Source organism: Scyliorhinus canicula, chromosome 15 (assembly GCF_902713615.1).
Source record: "Scyliorhinus canicula chromosome 15, sScyCan1.1, whole genome shotgun sequence".
Classification (NCBI taxonomy): Eukaryota; Metazoa; Chordata; class Chondrichthyes; order Carcharhiniformes; family Scyliorhinidae; genus Scyliorhinus; species Scyliorhinus canicula.
This window is the reverse complement of record NC_052160.1, coordinates 43,214,585-43,237,303: the sequence shown is the minus strand read 5'-3', so window position 1 is coordinate 43,237,303 and position 22,719 is coordinate 43,214,585. Positions and strand designations below refer to the sequence as shown.

Genomic DNA, 22,719 nt, shown 5'->3' with positions numbered 1-22,719 from the left:
TCCAGCAGCAACCCGATATTCCCCCCCCCCTCCCCCAGGCTAGGACCCCTCCTAGCCACGACGCACCCTCCATGGTACTTCCGTGAGTCAGCTGACTTCTGCTGACCTCGGCAACTCCCGCCAACACCTGGCCCCTCCCGACATGGGGTCGCCCCCCCTCCTGCCACACCTCCTTGGCACCGCATCAGCGCGGGAAAAAACCAGTAGAGGCCACGCCCCCACCACCAGGTCCATCCCGCAGCGCAGGAAACCAGAGGAAAGCCCGCGCTTTGGGATTAACCATACTTACCTGGTGGACGCGTCCCTGCACTCCGGGGTTTCCCTTTGTTAGGGGGCCGCCCAAGATGGCCGCTGTCACTGCTCTCCCCATGATGCCAGGTCCCTGCGCTCCAGAGTTTCCCTTTGTCCAGGGGGCACCCAACATGGCTGCCAACAGTGTGTCCGCCATGTGGATTTGCCCCTGCACTCTTGGGTTTAGTTTTGTCCAGGGGGTGCCCAACATGGCCGCCAACTCTGCATCCGCCACATGGATAGGCCCCTGTAACTCCGGGGTCTCCCTTCACCCAGAGACCGTACTAAGTTTTGCTTGCAGTCCTTGCTCCGGGCCCTGGTTGCGGCCCTTTGTAGCAATATTTCCGCTCTCATTCTGGTCACATTTTTACTTCTTCCTATGCCCCTCCTACTCCCCAGTCTTCCCCTCTACCCTTCCCCCATCCCCCCTTTCCCGTGCTCCCCCCCTTTGTCCCCCTTCCCCCAGCTCTCGTTCCAGCCCGCACTCCGCAACAAACCTGTCTGCCTCGACAGGGGCTGTAAAGAAGTGTTCTTTGCCTTGGTACGTAACCCAGAGCTTTGTTGGGTACAGCACATCAATGCATACGCCATTCTTGTACAGGGCTGCTTTTGCCCTGTTAAATTCCACCCGTCTCCTGGCCAGGTCAGCCCCAATTTCCTGGTACATCTTTATTCTATGTCCTTCCCAGCTACAGTTCTTGGACTGCCTGGCCCAGCGCAGGATTCTTTCTCGGTCCGGGTACTGGTTCAGTTTGGTTATTATTGCCCTTGGTTGTTCACTGGCTTTGGGTTTCGGGCACAGCGATTGGTGCGTCCTATCTATTTCTGCTGGATTGGGGAGTTTCCCTTCCCACCAGGTTGCCCAGCATCTGGGCCACATAAGACTGTGGGATCTCTGCCTTCAATTCCCTCCGATAAGCCCTCAATCCGCAGGTTTTGTCCCCTTGAGTGGTTCTCCCGATCCTCCACTTTACCCCAGGGGCTGCCCTGCGTCGCGACCAACTTCTCCGCCTCTTTCTCCAGAGGCATGAACTGATCACTCTGGACGGTTGCAGCTTTCTGCAAGTCCTTGATGGTCACTTCTTGGGCTTCCAGTCTCATCTCCGCTCTGCTGTATTTGGCCCAGAGTCTCGGCCACCGCACCCTTCACTGCAGCCTGAATGGCCGCTTTTATCTCAGCCGTTATCTCCTGCTGGTGCTCCCTTAGTGCCTCCGTGAAGGATGCATTCCCAGCTCCCCCCCCCCTGCCCCAGTGGGGGAGGGGTTTGCTCGTGGCTTCCCCTGCCTTTCTTGCTGCGGTGAAATTTGCGTTCCGCCGTTTCGTGCGCTGGTTGGCTCATCGGAATGTTGCCGTTCCGGGCTCCTTTCACTCCTTCACTCTGTTTGGCTCTTAGTTTGGCCCTTTCTGGGCATCTTTTCTTGTATTCTCCCTCTCTTTCTTCCTTCCTCTGTCTTTCTAAGGTTGTGGAATGAGTTGCTGTGTTTCTGGCGAGTTTTCGTTGAAAAGTGGCTATTTTTCGAGTCCACGGGAGGAGAGCCACCTGATTAATGTGTGACTGCTCAGCACATCGTCGTCACCGGAAGTCAACCCAAGCCTTTCTAAGTGACAGTTTATCGTGTCTCTCAAATTTGATTCTAATAATTTGTCCACATTTAGAACATAAGAACATAAGAACTAGGAGCAGGAGTAGGCCATCTGGCCCCTCGAGCCTGCTCCGCCATTCAATGAGATCATGGCTGATCTTTTGTGGACTCAGCTCCACTTTCCAGCCCGAACACCATAACCCTTAATCCCTTTATTCTTCAAAAAACTATCTATCTTTACCTTAAAAACATGTAATGAAGGAGCCTCAACTGCTTCACTGGGCAAGGAATTCCATAGATTCACAACCCTTTGGGTGAAGAAGTTCCTCCTAAACTCAGTCCTAAATCTACTTCCCCTTATTTTGAGGCTATGCCCCCTAGTTCTGCTGTCACCCGCCAGTGGAAACAACCTGCCCGCATCTATCCTATTTATTCCCTTCATAATTTTAAATGTTTCTATAAGATCCCCCCCTCATCCTTCTAAATTCCAACGAGTACAGTCCCAGTCTACTCAACCTCTCCTCATAATCCAACCCCTTCAGCTCTGGGATTAACCTAGTGAATCTCCTCTGCACACCCTCCAGCGCCAGTACGTCCTTTCTCAAGTAAGGAGACCAAAACTGAACACAATACTCCAGGTGTGGCCGCACTAACACCTTATACAATTGCAACATAACCTCCCTAGTCTTAAACTTCATCCCTCTAGCAATGAAGGACAAAATTACATTTGCCTTCTTAATCACCTGTTGCACTTGTAAACCAACCTTCTGTGACTCATGCACTAGCACACCCAAGTCTCTCTGAACAGCGGCATGCTTTAATATTTTATCGTTTAAATAATAATCCCGTTTGCTGTTATTCCTACCAAAATGGATAACCTCACATTTGTCAACATTGTATTCCATCTGCCAGACCCGAGCCCATTCACTTAACCTATCCAAATCCCTCTGCAGACTTCCAGTATCCTCTGCACTTTTCGCTTTACCACTCATCTTAGTGTCATCTGCAAACTTGGACACATTGCCCTTGGTCCCCAACTCCAAATCATCAATGTAAATTGTGAACAATTGTGGGCCCAACACAGATCCCTGAGGGACACCACTAGCTACTGATTGCCAACCAGAGAAACACCCATTTATCCCAACTCTTTGCTTTCTATTAATTAACCAATCCTCTATCCATGCTACTACTTTACCCTTAATGCCATGCATCTTTATCTTATGCAGCAACCTTTTGTGTGGCACCTTGTCAAAGGCTTTCTGGAAATCCAGATATACCACATCCATCGGCTCCCCGTTATCTACTGCACTGGTAATGTCCTCAAAAAATTCCACTAAATTAGTTAGGCATGACCTGCCTTTAACGAACCCATGCTGCGTCTGCCCAATGGGACAATTTCTGTCCAGATGCCTCGCAATTTCTTCCTTGATGATAGATTCCAGCATCTTCCCTATTACCGAAGTTAAACTTACTGGCCTATAATTTCCTGCTTTCTGCCTACCTCCTTTTTTAAACAGTGGCGTCACGTTTGCTAATTTCCAATCCACCGGGACCACCCCAGAGTCTAGTGAATTTCGGTAAATTATCACTAGTGCATCTGCAATTTCCCTAGCCATCTCTTTTAGCGCTCTGGGATGCATTCCATCAGGGCCAGGAGACTTGTCTACCTTTAGCCCCATTAGCTTGCCCATCACTCCCTCCTTAGTGATAACAATCCTCTCAAGGTCCTCACCTGTCATAGCCTCATTTCTATCAGTCGCTGGCATGTTATTTGTGTCTTCCACTGTGAAGACCGACCCAAAAAACCTGTTCAGTTCCTCAGCCATTTCCTCATTTCCCATTATTAAAACTCCCTTCTCATCCTCTAAAGGACCAATATTTACCTTAGCCACTCTTTTTTGTCTTATATATTTGTAAAAACTTTTACTGTCTGTTTTTATATTCTGAGCAAGTTTACTCTCATACTCTATCTTACTCTTCTTTATAGCTTTTTTAGTAGCTTTCTGTTGCCCCCTAAAGATTTCCCAGTCCTCTAATCTCCCAGCAATCTTTGCCACTTTATATGCTTTTTCCTTCAATTTGATACTCTCCCTTATTTCCTTAGATATCCACGGTCGATTTTCCCTCTTTCTTCCGTCCTTCCTTTTTGTTGGTATAAACCTTTGCTGAGCACTGTGAAAAATCGCTTGGAAGGTTCTCCACTGTTCCTCAACTGTTCCACCATAAAGTCTTAGCTCCCAGTCTACCTTAGCTAGTTCTTCTCTCATCCCCTTGTAATCTCCTTTGTTTAAACACAAAACACTAGTATTTGATTTTACTTTCTCACCCTCCATCTGTATTTTAAATTCCACCATATTGTGATCGCTCCTTCCGAGAGGATCCCTAACTATGAGATCATGAATCAATCCTGTCTCATTACACAGGACAAGATCTAGGACCGCTTGTTCCCTCGTAGGTTCCATTACATACTGTTCTAGGAAACTATCGCGGATACATTCTATAAACTCCTCCTCACGGTTGCCTTGACCGACCTGGTTAAACCAAACGACATGTAGATTAAAATCCCCCATGATAACTGCTGTACCATTTCTACATGCATCAGTTATTTCTTTGTTTATTGCCTGCCCCACCATCTCGTTACTATTTGGTGGCCGATAGACTACTCCTATCAGTGACTTTTTCGCCTTACTATTCCTGATTTCCACCCAAATGGATTCAACCTTATCCTCCATAGCACCGATGTCATCCCTTACTATTGCCCGGATGTTATCCTTAAATAACAGAGCAACACCACCTCCCTTACCATCCACTCTGTCCTTCCGAATAGTTTGATACCCTCGGATATTTAACTCCCAGTCGTGACCATCCTTTAACCATGTTTCAGTAATGGCCACTAAATCATAGTCCTTCACGATGATTTGTGCCACCAACTCATTTACTTTATTCCGAATACTACGAGCATTCAGGTAAAGTACACTTATGTTGGGTTTTTTTACCTCTGTTTTGAATCTTAACATCTCCAGTTTTATTCCTTTTGTTATTACTGGGCCTATTCACTGTGCTCCCCTCAGTCACTGTACCTTGTACTGTCGCCCTTATGGATTTCTGACTATGTCTTCTCTGCCTTGCACTTTTCCCCTTACTTCCTTTTGTTTCTGTCCCTGTTTTACTACCTTCCAACTTCCAGCATTGGTTCCCATCCCCCTGCCACATTAGTTTAAACCCTCCCCAACAGCTCTAGAAAACACCCCCCCTAGGACATCGGTTCCAGTCCTGCCCAAGTGCAGACCGTCCGGTTTGTACTGGTCCCACCTCCCCCAGAACCGGTCCCAATGCCCCAGGAATTTGAATCCCTCCCTCTTGCACCATCTCTCGAGCCACGCATTCATCCTATCTATCCTGACATTCCTACTCTGACTAGCTCGTGGCACTGGTAGCAATCCTGAGATTATTACCTTTGAGGTCCTACTTTTTAGTTTAACTCCTAACTCCCTGAATTCCGCTTGTAGGACCTCATCCCGTTTTTTACCTATATCGTTGGTGCCTATGTGCACCACGACAGCTGGCTGTTCACCCTCCCCCCCCCCCCCCCCCAGAATGTCCTGCAGCCGCTCCGAGACATCCTTGACCCTTGCACCAGGGAGGCAACATACCATCCTGGAGTCTCGATTGCGTCCACAGAACCGCCTGTCTATTCCCCTTACGATCGAGTCCCCTATCACTATAGCCCTGCCATTTTTCTTCCTGCCCTGCTGTGCAGCAGAGCCAGCCACGGTGCCATGAACCTGGCTGCTGCTGCCTTCCCCTGGTGAGCCATCTCCCTCAACAGTATCCAAAGCGGTATATCTGTTTTGCAGGGAGATGACCGCAGGGAACACCTGCACTGCCTTCCTACTCTTGCTCTTTCTTTTGGTCACCCATTTTCTATCTCCCTCAGTAACCTTCACCTGCGGTGTGACCAACTCGCTAAACGTGCTATCCACGACCTCCTCAGCATCGCGGATGCTCCAAAGTGAGTCCATCCGCAGCTCCAGAGCCGTCAAGCGGTCTAACAAGAGCTGCAACTGAACACACTTCTTGCACGTGAAGGAGCCAGGGACAGTGGACGTGTCCCTGAGCTCCCACATCGCACACGAGGAGCATGACACGGGTCTGGGATCTCCTGCCATGTTTTAAACCCTAGGTAAACTTAAACAACTAGAATTTCAAATTAAAAATAAATAAATTAGAAAAGAAAAAGAGAGACTACTTACCAGTCACTTACCAGGGTTAAAAAGCACCTCCTCACACTCTGCACCGAATTACCTCACTGCACCAAATTACCAAGTTTAAATCTCTCACTCTGTATGAGTCTCACTCCGGATGTGTCTCCTGGAAAAGTGCTCGCTTACTGTGTGCGCTCTCTGTCTGAAGACTGATTGGTCTATATTTTCTGGCCTATTCCTTGCACCCTTTTTAAATAATGGTACAATGTTCACAGACCTCCAATCCTCAGGTACCTCACCTGTATCTAGTGAGATTGGAAAATGATCCTCAACACATCCGCCATTTTCCCCTTGGCTTCCTTTTTTAAAATAAATTTAGCGTACCCAATTCATTTTTTCCAATTAAGGGGCAATTTTAGCGTGACCAATCTACCTACTCTGCACATCTTTGGGTTGTGGGGGCGAAACCCACGCAAACACGGGGAGAATGTGCAAACTCCACACGGACAATGACCCAGAGCCGGGATCGAACCTGGGGCCTCAGCGCCGTGAGGCAGCAGTGCTAACCACTGTGCCACCGTGCTGCCCGCTCCTTGGCTTTCTTTAATAGACTAGGGTGCATTCCATCCGGTACTGGTGATTTATCAACCTTCAAGGATATCAGTCTCTCAGAAAGCCTTGAGTACTTTCCCTATCCCAATGCTATAAATAAGTTTAAATCACACTTCCTTCATTATTTTTCAAATAAAGGCACTATTTGTTGATGATATAAAGCAAGAGGCTGACTCAAAAAAAAGACTCCAACCACATGAGGTCAGATGACAAATTGCATTTACAGATTAATGGTATCTGCACTGAATAAGGATGTGAAATGTCCTTCCTCATGTTCTTATATTCAATATAAAACATTACAAATCTTAGCAAATAAGAAAATTAGCTGAAAGGGTGCACAGGTATCCACACTAAGTAATTGGATGAGGACTGGGCACAACTTTGTAAGCTTAATTTCACGAGCCTGGTGAAGAGGGTAAAGGAGGACTTAGTAACATGGGATATTCTCCCCTTGTCGCTGGCAGGTTGGGTGCAGGCAGTAAAAATGAACATTTTGCCACGGTTCATGTTCCTGTTCCAGTGACTGCCGGTCTTTTTGCCAAAGTCTTTCTTTCGAGAGTGGACAAGATGGTCATGTCGTTTTTGTGGGCAGGGAAGGTAGCCAAGATAAGGAAGGCAGTGCTTCAGAGGAGGTGGCAGTCGGGGGGGTGTTGGCCCTTCCGAACTTGTTACACAATTACTGGGCAGCGAATGCATAGAAGGTGTGGGGCTGGAGCAGAGAGACAGCGGCTTTGTGGAAGTGGATGGAGGCGGGTTCTTGTAAAGGGTCGGAGTTATGGGTGCTGGCAACAGCACCACTCGCCCAGGGAAGTACTCAGGTAGTCCTGTGGTGGTAGCCACGCTGAAGATTGGAATTTGGGGGCAATTCAGCCAGCATTTCAAGTTGCGGGCAGGTTCGAGGGTCATGCTGCTAAGAGAGAAACATGGGTTTGAGCCAGCGAGGATGGATGCGAGGTTTTGGGGATGGGAGGAGAAAGGGGTGAATGAGATGAAGAATCTGTTTTTGGAGGGGTGGTTCGCAAGCTTGGGGGAGTTGGGGGTGAAGTATGGGCTCCAGCGTGAGGAGGGCTTCAGGTACATGTAGGTGCAAAATTTTGCAAGAAAAGTTTTGCTGAACTTTCCACTGGCACCGTCCTCTTCGGTGTTGGAGGAGGTGCTGTCGGTGGGGGGGGGCTGGAGAGTGGGGTTGTTTCGGTGATCTACAGCAGGATTATGGAGGAGGTTAAGGAATCCATGGAAGGGTTAAGGGCAAGTGGGAGGAAGAGTTGAGGATGGTGTTAGAGGATGGATTATGGTGTGAAGTGCTGTGAAGGGTTAACGCCTCGACTTTGTGTGAGAGGCTGGGGTTGATTCAATTAAAAGTTTCTTATAGGATGCACTTAATGAACTCGAGGATGAGCCAGCAGTTTGAGGGGGTGGAGGATAGCTACCAGCGGTGTGGGAGGGCACAGCCAATCACGTCCATATGTTCTGGATCTGCCTGAATTCGGAGAAATATTGGGGGTCACTTTTCAGCACCATGTCCAAGGTTCTGCATGTGGAATTGGAGCTGGGTTCCCTGGAGGCCATATTCAGGGTGTCAGATTGCCGGGTCTGCAGATGGATGCGGGGGCAGATGTTTTAGCCTTCGCCTCATTGAGAAAGAAAATTGTGAGAGGACAGAGGAAGATTATGAAGCAAGGGAATGGAGAGATGAAGGTGTTGAGAAAGAGGAAAAAGGAAGAGAAGGGAGAGAGAAAGAGAATGGGCAATGATTGTAACTTGGACCAACAAAGGTGCAAGATTTCATGCTGAAATGATTATTGCATTGCCTTCAGCTCCAGATGCATTTTTGAAAGAAGCCCCTGGCACTAATGGATCAGTGATGAGCAGTGAAGAGGTTCTCTGTGAAGTTGAGTCCTGGATGTGAAAAGCGATATCAGACTGCAATTTAATTTCACTTAATTTTCTTCCAGGCTGATGTATTTTGATTTTTTTTCCTTTTGAAAAAATTCTTGTGTGTCTATTTTTATACATATTTAAGTGTTGGATTCTAAAATGTGTGTTCCAAACAGGTACCTTCAAAGGAATCTGCAAAATAATTGATCATTTTCCAGAGGATGCAGACTATGAGCAGGACACAGCGGAATATTTGCTGCGTAAGTTTCCAGAGAGAGAGCTTCACACAGGTTGAATGGTTTTGTTTCATTGTGTAGGGCATTTTTGAACACAAGATACAAATAATCTCTCCGAATTAGTTATAAACCCAACTAATTTGTTCAACATTTTAAGATGTGGGCCAATGAAGTCAGTGATGGAAAAAGGCTGTTCAGCCAGGTACTCAAATAACCCAACTCACCCAAACTAGAAAAACATTTTTTAGCATCCAAATGTTTTAAGATCTATTAACCTGCTACTTTGATTATTCCAAATGTTTAGCAGCCTTTAGATAAAGAAGTAGGTTACATTTTGGTTGTTACGTTTGTCTTATTTAAATGCAGTCCACTAATGTGGCCCATATTGAAGTAATATTCCAGCTTCACCTTGAATTACTTGTTTAATATGTTTGCATACTCTAAACTTCACCATAGACTGTACATTTGAAAATTCTCTAACCCCATAGCTCATCCCCGTTACATTTGGAAATGGTTTTCTCTATATCTGTAGAATCATAAAAGTTTACAGCAAGGGGCAATTGAGAACATCATGTCATCGCTGGCTTTTGGCCACAGCAATTAACAACAAATTCCCACAATTCCACTCTTTCCCTATGGCCCTGTATCTTTCTTTGCTTCAAATGATTATCTACCGATTTCTTAAAATTCAATGATTTTTACCTCAAACACCCCCCCCCCCCCCCCCCAGTAAAGCATCCCATACTTCAACAACTCTGAGTCGAAAGCAATTTCACCTCAGCATCTTCTTACTTTGAATTTACTCTGCATCCTTTCTACGTCCTTTCTCGTAACAGGGTCTTCCAAACTCTGCACTCTACCTCAATTGTAACTACAGGCATATACAAATTCAGCAAACTTCTTTGTTCTGGTACCCTGCGTCTCTACTTATGAACCACAAAATGCTTTTTAATTGCATTTTCAATTAATTATATATTCAAACCAATAGGTATTTGTTCTATTGCTTTCATGCCCCCAATTACTTGTTCCTTTTTCCAGAAGACATCACCTCACATTTCTTGGCAACGATTCACTCCTGTGGACACATTCTGCTAACTTCCTAAATCTCCTAAAGTATTTTACAATCCGTGTAAAAGTCCCTACCTTTGTGTTTTGCATTCTCTCTGCCTAAGTCCAAATGACCTATATATATTTGAAAGAGTGAGACAAAATGTGTGATCAGAGTGAGAGACAAAGTAATCGTGAGAGATAGGGAGGACAAAATTGTACCCAGCATTATCTAATCTGAGCAACACCAACCACTTGTATTTATATTTACCTTTAACATCAGAAAACATCCCAAGATGTTTCATAGGAACATTATAAAACAAAATACGACCCTAAACCACATAAGGAGATAATAGGTACATAACCAAAAGCTTGGTCAAAAAGGTTGGTTTTAATTCCAACCTTCACTTTCCTGGGTTATATGGTAACACTTTAGAATCAGCCAGAATGGATTTAGACTTCTTTGCAAATATAGTAAAACTCTATATGATACATAGTTCATTTGGATTTTCAGAAAGCTTTTAGCAATGTTCCATGTGAAGGACTTATAATTAAACTAAAACCTTTGGGACTGATTACATTCGTTAATTAATGAAAACAGAGCATCAAGAGATTACTTGCAAGGAATAGAGTCAGATTAAGAGGAAGTTATTAGATTCAGTTCCACAGGGGTCAATGCTTCGTTGCTGCTTCTTTATGTAAATTATCTACACACTTAAACCAAATGTGATGCTAAATTTCTAGACTGCATTAAAAGTGTTAACAACAGAGGATGCAACTGATGATTTCAGATGGATTTGAATCAATTGTGCAGATAAATGGCAATTAAAAGTACGGCACATTGTGTGAATAGCATAAAATGAATGGAACAGAGTTAGCAAGAAGAGACTGTGGATTGAAAGCAAGAGCCAAAGGAAAATATTTGACTGCACTTGTTTCAGGTGTGATTCAAGCTTAGCCTGTGCCCAGTCCCATTCAAGCAAGCAGAACACAAACTTTATGCTGTCTGCTGATTTGAATCAATTTAATATGCAACCTAGGACCAAATGGGAAGCAGGTCTAGCACAATGCATATCGGAAGTGCTCTTTTATAAGGTTGTTATAAAAAGGATTTGTTGGCTTTTATTTAATAATTTTAGTCAAGGGGATGCTGTGATGGTAGCACGTGGATTTAATGGTGAGGAATTATGGAGTGATGGCGTTGAGGGAGTGAGGCCTGAAGAGAAATGGTGTCACAGTAGCCGTTCACATTCAGCTCATCTGGGGTGAAGGCATCCCTCTGTGCTTTCTCCTTCTCTTCCTGAGGTGGTCTCATCATGTATGGTGGCAATGTTTTCACCCTCATTTTTTTTTAAAATAATTTTTATTGAAAAATTTTGTATTTATACAACAACATCGAACCATAATAAATACCAACAATAACAATAATAATAGCAATCACAAACATTCGCCCCTCCTCAATGACCAACACAACATATTAACAACAACTTAAATTAAAACAATGTTAAGTTACATAACCATAGATAAAAAATAGAAACAACAATAAGGAACACCCCCCTTGCCCCCCCCCCCCCCCCCCCCCCGGGTTGCTGCTGCTATTGACCAAGATACCTATCTTTGAGCCAGGAAGTCCAGAAAAGGCTGCCATCGTTTATAGAACCCTTGTATTGATCCTCTCAGGGCAAATTTGACCCTCTCCAATTTTATAAATCCCACCATGTCACTGAACCAGGTCACCACACTTGGTGGCCTCGCATCTTTCCACTGCATCAAGATCCTCCGCCGGGCTACTAGGGACGCAAAGGCCAGCACACCGGCCTCTTTCGCCTCCTGCACTCCCGGCTCCACCGCAACTCCAAAAATCGCGAGTCCCCACCCTGGTTTGACCCTGGATCCAACCACCCTCAACACCGTCCCCGCCACCCCCTTCCAGAGTTCTTCCAGTGCCGGGCATGCCCAGAACATATGGGCAGGATTCGCTGGACTCCCCGAACACCTGGTGCACCTGTCCTCACCCCCAAAGAACCTACTCATCCTAGTCCCGGACATATGGGCCCGGTGCAGCACCTTGAATTGGATGAGACTAAGCCTCGCACATGAAGAGGAAGAGTTGACTCTCTCCAAGGCATCCGCCCAAGTCCCGTCCTCTATCTGCTTCCCAAGTTCCCCCTCCCATTTAGCCTTCAGCTCCTCCACTGACAACTCCTCCACCTCCTGCATTACCGTATAAATGTCAGATACCTTCCCCTCTCCGACCCACACCCCCGAAAGCACTCTGTCCATCGCCCCTGCGAGGGCAGCAAAGGGAACTCCTCTATCTGTTGCCTAGCAAACGCCTTTACCTGCAAGTATCTGAACATGTTCCCTTGGGGGAGCCCAAATTTATCTTCCAGTTCCCCCAGGCCCGCAAACCTCCCGCCAATAAACAGGTCCCTCAATTTACTGATGCCCACCCTTTGCCACCCCCAAATCCCCCATCAGTGTTCCCCGGGATGAACCGATAACCCACCTAATGGAGCCTCCATCGAGCCCCCTGTTTCCCCCCTATGCCGTCTCCACTGTCCCCAGATTCTTAGGGTCGCCGCCACCACCGGGCTCGTGGTATACCTCTTAGGAGAGAGCGGCAACAGGCGCCGTTGCCAAGGCACCCAGACTCGTACCTCTACACGACGCCATCTCCATTCTTTTCCACACCACCCCCCCCCCCCCTCCATCACCCATTATGTTTTCACCCTCATGACAGTAAAGTTGTGAAGGACTTACCAGACCACCATCGACTTGGATACCCTCTCGGTGAGGGCAAAACACTTCCCCAATGCAGAACCATTGCTGCAGGATGTTGATGGTTTGCTTCTTGTGTCTGCATGGCTCTTGCTATATACTCAGGCCCTTGCATGGTCAGGTGGTGGGCATGAGTCATGAGTCATGTGCATTGATCTTAAGTGTTGCCATATAGCCCTGGTCTCCAAGTAGCTAGTCTCTGATTTGTCAGTGGCAAAAAGATGATGAGAAAAACTGACTACCTCAGGATGAAGGCGTCATGGCTGCTGCCGGTATAATAGGCATCATTATCGGGGCATGACAGTCCATTGTACTACGATGGTAGACATTGTACTTCATCCCTCTCCTGTTTATCTGTGGGGTCCACAGAGCCATGTGCTTGTAGTCAATGTCTGCTTTCATTGTTGAGAACCCATTACTCTGGCAAAGTAGCATGCTGACTTGAACTGCTTCTCTTTGTGAAGATAGGAGACAATGAAGTCATACAGAGCCATTGTCAATTCCCTGATGCAGCAATGAACAGCAAACGGGGAAACATTGGGATTGTTATTTACTCCCCCCGGTAGGATCCACTTCAGTAGACATTGAGGACAACAGGGATATTGACGCCCACTGACATCCTGCCGTGCTCTGCTGAAGGAAGTGGCACAATTCAGTGACCACATCCTTGGTGAATCGTTGGCATCACGCACAGCTTTCTGGCTGAGCTGGAGCTCGGGGATTTGCTTCCCAAAAACCCTTGGTGATAGGGTTTTTCTCTGAAGACCTCTCCTCCTTCTGCCTCCATACAACAATCATCTCATAACTCTATAAGGCTGTGTGTTGAGGGGGCAGAAAACGCGCCGGACTTCCCTGTCCGGGTTCAGCAACATTCCCTTCAAAATCCAAGTAGTCATTGAAGCACCTTCAAGAATACAGCACAGTGCTTCCCAAAACTTTGTAAGAGCACAATTAAGTCAAACGCACCTCACCTGGAAGTTGGATGACTGTTTAAACAATGGTAGTCTTGGGTCCCTTGATCAGCTGAATGCATGTTCAGTTGGGAATACTTAGGTCACAGCAGTAACTGGACCTGCACAGTCCAAATTGGCAAAATGTTGTCAAAACACACTAAGAGGCTGTTTAATGTGGCAAACTGCCTAGTCTGAAAGCTTCAGGTGCAGATACGCACTAGCGCCCTTACCAGCATGCTGCCCCATGTGGGCCCTACCAGAAGCAGTCAACCCCCATTTTCAACATCACGGGCTTCTACAGCACCAACATCAGCAGCGCTTGGAAACTGAATTTTTGGCCTCAATTTCTAAACAATGGAGTGCGGGACTCTGTAGGAAATGGATTATGCAAGTCTGAATACAACTTGCATTTAAGGAGTTTGTGTCCAAGTATGCTGATATCGGAAAGCTAGGTGAAAAAGTCAATTGTAAGGAGAGCACAAAGAAGCTGCAAAGGAATATAGGGAGGTCAGATACTTGGGAAGGACCTGGCAGATGAAATACAACAAGGAGAAAAGTGAAGTTATCCACTTTGGTAGGAATAATAGAAAATCAGGATTTTTTTAATTGGCGAGAGACCGGAAAATGTTGGGATTCAAAGAGGCCATGGTGCCCTTGTACATGAATTACAGAAAGTTAATATGCAGGTACAGCAAGCAATTAGGAAAGCAAATGGTATGTTTATTACAAAGAAATTGGAAGTATAAGAGTAAATAAGTCTCACAGATAGAGCCATAATGAGTCCACAGTTGGAGTAATGTGTATAATTTTGGCATTCAAAATAGAGATTGGTAAATTCTTGCAATCTAAAGTAATTCAGGGATATTGGGAATAGTTTGCAAAGGTGCGGTTCAGGTAGAAGGTTAGCCTTGATCTTATTGAATAGCAGAGCAGGGAGAAGGTTGAAAGAGTTGAATGGACTCCCCTGCTTGTATTTCACATGTTCTTATTATGCCCTTCATCCAGTTTACTCCATATTATAGATTAGAAGTGTTGACTATTTCCTGAACTAAAAAATCTTTCAATAATACATATCAGTTTATTTAACACAACTCTTATTTCTTTAGTTTTCCTTTTAAAAGTCATAAGCCCTGAAATGACATTATATGAAGATGACTGTAAAAAAGCTTCATGGGTTTCATTCAAATCCTTTGGCTGCTATTTTAACAGAGGCACTGATCAATTGATCTGTTTATTTCAAATTCCTATGGCAACCTTCATACAGTGTCACTTCAAGGCCATATATCCTGTTCCAGTGCTGATTGACAGACCATCCGAAAATTGGTCTCCAGAGATTCCACTTCCTCTAAATTATGGATGCTGTCTTTTTCATTTCCACTTTTTTGTATTGTTCTTGAATGACACCATTCATAATCAGGGGTCTAGTTTTTATTGGGGAGGAGGAATCAATCTTCATCATCTCCTTGTCTCTGCCACCTCCTTTAGTGCATGTCCTGAATCATGTCTTGCACGAGTGAAACTTTTCTTAAGTTTAGGATTGGCAAGATTGAAGACATCTTCTTTGGACATTGGAACAAACACTTCAACTTCGACACCTGACTTTATCACTCAATCCAACAGATCAATCAGTCGGAGTTTAACGCCAACAACCAATGTTTCTGTTTGACACTAAGCCAAACTTTAAATATCATAAGATAAAAGCAAATTACTGCAGATACTGGAATCTGAAACAAAAACAGAAAATGCTGGACAATCTCAGTAGATTCAAATATCTGGCTTCCCACCAAGACTTTCAATTTTCACTTCCACATTATCCCTCATGTCCCAAAAAGCCTCATCTGTGCCACTTTCCACTACAGGATCAACTACTCCAACGTTCTCCTCACTAATCTCCCATGCTCCACTCTACCTAAACCACAACTTGCTCAGAGTTCCACTGCACTCTATCCCACACTAAATCCAACGTCACATCTCCTCCAAACCGATTTCCAGTACATCTGATTCAAAATCTTTGTGCTTGTCTTAAAAAGAAACTCTTAATTGTCTTGTTTCTCTCTACCCTGCAACTTCCGAAAGCCCTGTGTGACAGTCTTTGCCCTCAGCTTTGGCCTCTTCTGCCACCTCCCACTCTCTGCTCAAGACTTCGGTTCAGCCAACCTCCCAATACTCAGAAAGACTCTCCCTTAACTAGTCATCTAGTTCTACCTCTCTTCTTCTCCAAAGCTTCCTCAGAACCTTCTACTTTGATTATGTTTTTGGTCATTTCCCCTAAGTATTCCATCATTGCAGACCATTCAGTGGTGCCTTTCTTGCCACTGAATTAGACGATCATGGGTTCCAACCCCACTCCAGGACCCAAAAGCATGATCTAAATTGACATTTTAGTGAAGTACTGAGAGAGCACTGCATTGTAAGTGGTGCAGTCTTTGGATGGGATGTTAAGCTGAGGCCCCATCTGCTTTCTCAGGTGGGTGTAAATGATTCCATGGTGCTACCTTCCAAAGATCAGGGCGTTCTCCCTCAATGAACAGCACCATAACAGATTAACTTGTTAATCATCTCATTATTGTTTATGGGATCTTGCTGTGCACAAAATGACAGCCACACTTTTGCCTACAAAACAACTGTGACTATAATTCAAAATTAATGAATTGGCTAAACAACACTTTCAACCACCCTGAGGACATGAATAGTCCCACAGAATTGCCAGTTAATTCTTTCTCCTTGTGAAGTGGGAAATGCTTTGGTAAGTTTTATTGTGCTTAAGGTTGAGTATTTTCAATCAAAGATTGGAATCTAAGGGAATCAGGGGGGAAATAAAGTTGAGGTCAAAGATCAGCCATGACCCTACTGAATGGCTCAGCAAGCTCAAGGTGTTGTATGGCCGACTTCTGCTCCTATTTCTTTATTTCTTACAAATGCAAGTTCTCCTGCTTGTGGAACTAGGTCCAGGTGCAGGTTGCCCTCAGTTGGATCCTTAACATACTTTGTAATTTTTATTTGATTCTGATGTCCCACTTCTATTAGGCACATGGGTCCTGAGGCAGTTGTAGTGTAGGGAACAGAAAGAACATGGATAGTTTTTTTTCAGACAAGGACTGAAGATTTTATATTGATTTAAATGTAGGGGATTCCAAAATTATGGGAACTAATAGCATCCTTTGTAAGCAGGACTGAGAGTCCCACATGGTATGTTGCTTACTCCTGGCTTGAAAGGATATTGGAGAGGGAGAAGGAGGATCGAGTTGTTGTGGTCCATGTTGGGACAAACAACATAGGCAAGTCGAGGAAATAGGACCTGTTTGAGGAATACCAGGAACTAGGACAAAAATTAAAGAACAGGTCCTCAAGGGTTATACTCTCTGGATTATTACCTGAGCCACGTGTAAATTGGCATAAGAAAGAAACAATTAGGGAAGTAAATCCGTGGCTAAAGGAGTGATGCGGGAAAGAGGGGTTCCATTTCATGGGGCACTGGCATCAGTATTGGGACAGGAGGGACAGAAGGGATCTGTACCTGAACTCCTCCCTCACAATCTTTGTTTGTGTCCCGAACACTCCTGCCCAGTATCTTTCTAGCTTCTCATAACCCCAAAACATATGTACGTGGTTCGCTGGTCCTCACCCACACTTCTCGCACTCGTCTGCCACCCCCTTAAAGAGCCCACTCGTCCTCACCATAAAGTCATATGCGCCCTATGTACCAGGCTCATCCTCGCACACAAGGTCGAGTTCACTCTGTGTAATGCCTCACTCCACACTCCCCAATCTATCTCCCCTCCAACTCCTCCTCCCTTCGTGTGTTGGAACCAACAATTCTACGAACACGTGCTTGTAGGATTAGAATAGCGGTTTTAATATACTCACAACAGAGCCAGCCTGATAGCCATTGAACTTTCGGTGAACTGGCCGGCTGACCATGTGGCACTGATCTTTATACAGCAGCTCCGGGGGGGGGGGGGGGGGGGGGGGGGGAGTCCTGGGCGGAGCCAATGGAGAAGCCTAGTACAATTCTCGAGCATTCCCAGAGCTACTCCCCTGGTGGTCAGGTAGTGCAACTGCACTTACAATATCGACACATGTATGATTATAATTCGGTGTGAATCCCATTCACCACACCGTGCAAAGTTCCTTACTTGTAAATACCTAAATTCACTTCCACTTGGGAGATCTACCCTCTCCTTCAGCTCCTCTATGCTTCCAGGTACAAATCCTTCGCCTTCACCAGCCCCATCCTTCTCTACTTCCTGTAGTCTGTAGTAAACTCCTAATAGTAATTTATGCACAAGCTTGTTAGCCCAAGCCACACCACTTCATTTTATGGTAAATTCTTCAATTATGCATGAACATCTGAGAAGCTGTATTCTGCAGGGAATGCAGAAGACCAGAGAATTTGTACCAGTACTGTATACCGGCCTCTGGCCCACACTCCCTTCAAACAAGGCTCCACATGGAGTGTGTGACATTGAACAACTTATTCCTTTGTGTTATTGGTGATAAATCAAATCAGTTTCCACAACTTCCAAAGAATTGTAGACATAGTTGGCTGTCCTTCCTGCTATGAGCTACATCATAAAATAAATGTGGTATTAGAACAATTTCCACCATCACACACCTTAGTTGTGTGTTTGATCACTTGTATTTGTCATACATTCTGACCACATTAATGATGGTGTACAGCTCACGGCACTTCTTAATTTGACTCCTCATTCTCCCTGCAGGAATCGTCAGGGCTTCCAGTGTATTCCCGATACTGAGTGTGGGATTGCTGTTTCTTGGTGGTGTCTGTGTTGCAGCTGGTGAATTCTACAAGAGCAAACACAATGTTGTCCTCAGTTCTGGAATTTTTTTTGTAGCAGCAGGTTTGTCATTTATAAATGGATTTATGTGGATAAATCAAATATCCTGGATTTCAGCCAATGCTTTCGTCCTATTCAACTGACTCTAAACTTTACAACCATTTGTTTACCACAGATTATTCAAATCACAAGTGAACTGGATGGGGCAGACCTGCTGTCTTTTCACACCCTGGCACTGGCTCAGACAGTCCTTTCATCATGACATTGTTTATATTTTACACCCCTATTTATAAAACCCAAATGCTGCTTGCCTGTGGTTCCAGCTATCTGCACTTTCAGGGAATTATATATTTCACTCACGCTCTGTCCACCGAGAGTGCCTTTTCATTGAATGGAGAGTCTCAACCCTTCTCCAGCCCAACTCTCACTGAGTCCAACTCCATCAAATTCCCTTCCCACCCTTCATTATTAAGCTCTGTAATGTCAGCCTTTCTGTTACAGCCCCCTCAACACAAACTGATAAGACGTCAGACTTGGCTCAGTGCAGAATACTCTATTGCCTTTGAGTCAGGACGTTGTGGATTGAATTCCCACTCCAGGGACTTCAGGACATAGTCTAGGTCCACACTCCGGTACAGTCCTGTGAGAATATTTGTGATTCTGCAGCACTAGTTGGTGGAACAGTCCGAAGAACAGGAAATTCTCCTGGTATCCTGCCCAATATTAATCCCTCAACCAATACACACAGTAAGATTATCCATTCACTATCTCATTGTTTTTGAGTGATTTTGTGTGTAAATTGTCAACCCTATTTCCTACATTGCAATCATGATTCACTTTTAAAGTGCTGTCGGCTGCTGCGGTGGCATTAATCCTGGGAGAGGCTGCCGAGGTTCTCGCTGGCGAGGTCTCGCGCGCAAATCGGTCGACCCCGCCTCCTGCCTGTGACGTAATGGCCTTCCGCCAAGGAATGAGAGGAAGTATATCCCTGTGGATATATTTAATGCCATTCGCGAGCTTCCCGCTGTATTGGCCCCTTACATTCGGATTGCATCTCCCCGCCCAGGTTTGCCACAGGTCTGGAGCGACAGGAACAGGCGCGGGGGGGGGGGGGGGGGGGGGGGGGGGAGAGAGCACACGTAAATACAGCCTGGGAGAAGGGGGGTGGGGCGAGGGTCAGTACCACAGCACATCCCCTCCGGGGGGGGGGGGGGGGGGGGAGATGTAAATACAGCCTTGGGGGAGGGGGAAGAGGGTCAGTACCATGGCACTTCCCCTTGGGGGGTGCAGGGATGGCCCGAGTATTACGCGGGGGTGGTGCGTTCCCCTGTGTCAATGTGGGGAGAGGAGATTCTCATGTCTGTGGGGAGGATTCCCCTGTGTCTATGGGGAGGGGGATTCCTGTGTGTGGGGAGGAGGCGGGTTCCCATGTGTCTATGTGAGGAGGGGGGTTCCTGTGTGCAGGGAGTGGTGGGGGTATTCCATGTCTGTATGTGGGGAGACAGCGATTCCTGGGTGTGGGGAGGGGGGTTCCCCTGTCTATGTAAGGAGGGGGTTCCTGTGTGTGGGCAGGGGGATTCCCCTGTGTCTATATGGGGAGAGGGTTTTCCTGTGCGTGTGGTGAGGGGGATTCCCCTATCTATGTGGGTAGGGGAGATTCCCCTGTGTATATGTCAGGAGGGGGGGGGGGGATCCCCTGTGTCTATATGGGAAGGGGGGACTCTGTGTGGGGAGATTCCGGTGTGTGTGGGGATATTCTGGTGCGTGGGGATTCCTGTGTGTGTGGGGGGAGGGATTCCTGTGTGTATGGGGAGAAGGGAATCCCTGTGTCTGGTGAGAAGGAGGAATTTCTGTTTGTGGGGGAGGGGGATTCGCCTGTATCTATGTGAGGAGTGTGGATTCCCATGTGTCTATGTGGGAGGGGGGGTTTCCCCTGTGTCTATATGGGGAGGAGTATTCCCCTGTTTATCTGGGGAGTGTCCTCTGTGTCTATGTGGGGTTGTGGATTCCCCTGTGTCTTTGTGTGGAGGGGATTTTCCATGTGCCTGTGGGATTCCTGTGTGTGGGGAGGGGGTATTCCCCTGAGTCTATGTGGGGGGGGGGGGGGGGGGGGGGTTGCCTCTTTGGGGAGGAGGGGAATTCCCATGTGTCTATGTGTGGAGGGGGTTCCCTGTTTGTGGAGAGGGGGGATTGCCCTGCGTCTATGTGGGGAGGTTTTTCCCCCAATATTCCTGTGTCTGTGGGGAGGGAGGATTCCTGTGTCTGTGGGGTGGGAGGATTCCTGTGTCTGTGGGGTGGGGGGATTCCTGTGTCTGTGGGGAGGATTCCTGTGTCTGTGGGGAGGGAGGATTCCTGTGTCTGTGGGGAGGGTTGGGGGTTTACATATCCGTGTGGAAGGTGTTCCATGTGCATGAGAGAGGGCTTCTGTGTCCGTTGGGGGGGATCCATAGTTTTATATTTTATTTGTTAGATTTAGACGCCATCTGGAAGGACGCGCCTCCAGCGTTTTATCTCCCCCAAAGTGTTGGAAAATAAGCCGGGAGAAGCCGCCTCGTTTCTCGCCCGAGCCAACGCTTTTAATTGCGCCCTTGAATCATTTTCTGTCTGGATTGGGCTGCAGTGTGCGGCTCTGTATTTTACCCACTCGGTAACCATGATGCTGTCCTCTTTGCTCCTCTCCCAGGTTTGAGCAACATCATTGGAATTATTGTGTACATATCGGCTAACTCCGGGGACCCGGGGCAAAGCGACTCCAAAAAGAACAATTATTCTTACGGATGGTCCTTCTACTTTGGGGCGCTGTCGTTCATCATCGCCGAGACGGTGGGGGTGCTGGCCGTGCACATGTACATCGACAAACACCGGCAGCTGCGGGTGAAGACTCGCAAGGAGGTGCTGAAGAAGTCGGCTCTGGCCCGGATCCCCAGCTACAGGTACCGCTTCAGGCGGAGGTCCAGCTCCCGCTCCACCGAGCCCCGGTCGCGGGACCCCTCCCCGGTGGGCGGGAAAGCCTACACCGTGGCGCCGTCCAGCGAGATCTCCATGTACACGCTGTCCAGGGAGCCCGCCAAGGCGGCCGCGAACCTCGCCTCCGAGCGGGAGGCCAAGTTCCTGCAGGTCCGCAACTGCGCCTCTTCCAAAGACTCGAAGGAAGCCCTTCAGCCCAACGCGGCCAACAGGCGCACCACCCCCGTCTGACACCCCGGGAAGTGCTCGGTGTCATTTAAAAAAAAACATTTTCTACTTGACTGAGAATCTCTCCTGTTGAATTGTGAGACGCCCGGAAGCCACTGGCAGATTCGCGCCATTTCTCTCCACGTTCCCCGCATGTGTCGCCAATCTCCCTGAACTCTCCGTCTCACTCACAGCCTTTCCCTCACATTAAAACAAAAGGACTACGTGTTTTTTTTTAAATTAAGAGGAGCATTGATTCAATCCTAGCATTTTAATGCCTTCACATTTTATGAACATTCTGAATAAAGTCAGCGCAGTTTAAATTCAATAGTTTAGCTGCCAAAAAGCACAGAATTAGGAAATCGGTGATTTATGTAAAAGTTTAACAGCAGAAATAAACGCACAAGAACATTCAACACTTGTCGTTTCTTGTTAATCTGACATGTTCAGATATTTAACTGGCTTTTCCTGGCCATTGATGAAAGGAGCCCTGGTTACTTAATGTTGGATATCAGGACCGATTTGCTCCAACGCACTTACCATTTTTTTTGTTGAAGTGGACACAGAAAACTGTCAATTTTATCGGTGTGGAGTTCTTGAAGACATTTGATAAAGTCTCTCATAAAGAGACCACGAACCAAAGTGGAATTGAAGTTAAATTATTGGCCTGATGGGAGGGCAGGCAGGAAGTGAGGGAGATGCCCTTCTGACTGGCAACATGTGGAGTAGGGGCATTTCCACAAGGCTCTCTCTGTGCTGAGGCCCTCAACTGTTCAGTGGGTTAGACAGCCACATTTTCACGTTTGTCAATTATATAATAGTAGTCAGCAGTCTAGATGAAAGCATAAAAGTACAAAGAGATAGTGATAGATTTAGCAAACATTAAATTGCGGAGAGATTATACAAACTAGCGTTGTACTCTTTGGAACTTAGAAAGTTAAATAATTTGGTGATATTTTCAAGATATCTGGGGAACTGCTAATTTCTCTCCAGATTCCTTATTCCCATTGAATGGTACGTTTAGTACATAACTGCACGAAGCGTGGTGAGCTGCAGGTGCAAATAGGCTCATGGGACTGCTGTAGCAATGACAAAGCTGGTTCGGAAAAAGGGTGGGACTGGGCAGCATGGTGGCACTGCTGCCTCACAGCACCAGGGA

At 46.5% G+C, this 22,719-nt stretch overlaps 1 protein-coding gene across 1 annotated transcript in view; it reads left to right on the top strand.

The window, feature by feature from the left end:
- The window catches only part of LOC119978813 (voltage-dependent calcium channel gamma-3 subunit-like), an 84,971-nt gene extending 62,995 nt beyond the window's left edge, over window positions 1-21,976 (top strand). The window contains exons 2-4 of the mRNA XM_038820690.1: window positions 8,747-8,830; window positions 18,309-18,449; window positions 21,070-21,976. Coding sequence (XP_038676618.1) covers window positions 8,747-8,830; window positions 18,309-18,449; window positions 21,070-21,584 — 740 coding nt within the window. The 3' untranslated portion in view covers window positions 21,585-21,976. The remainder of the gene's footprint in view (window positions 1-8,746; window positions 8,831-18,308; window positions 18,450-21,069) is intronic.
- Window positions 21,977-22,719: the final 743 nt, after the last annotated feature.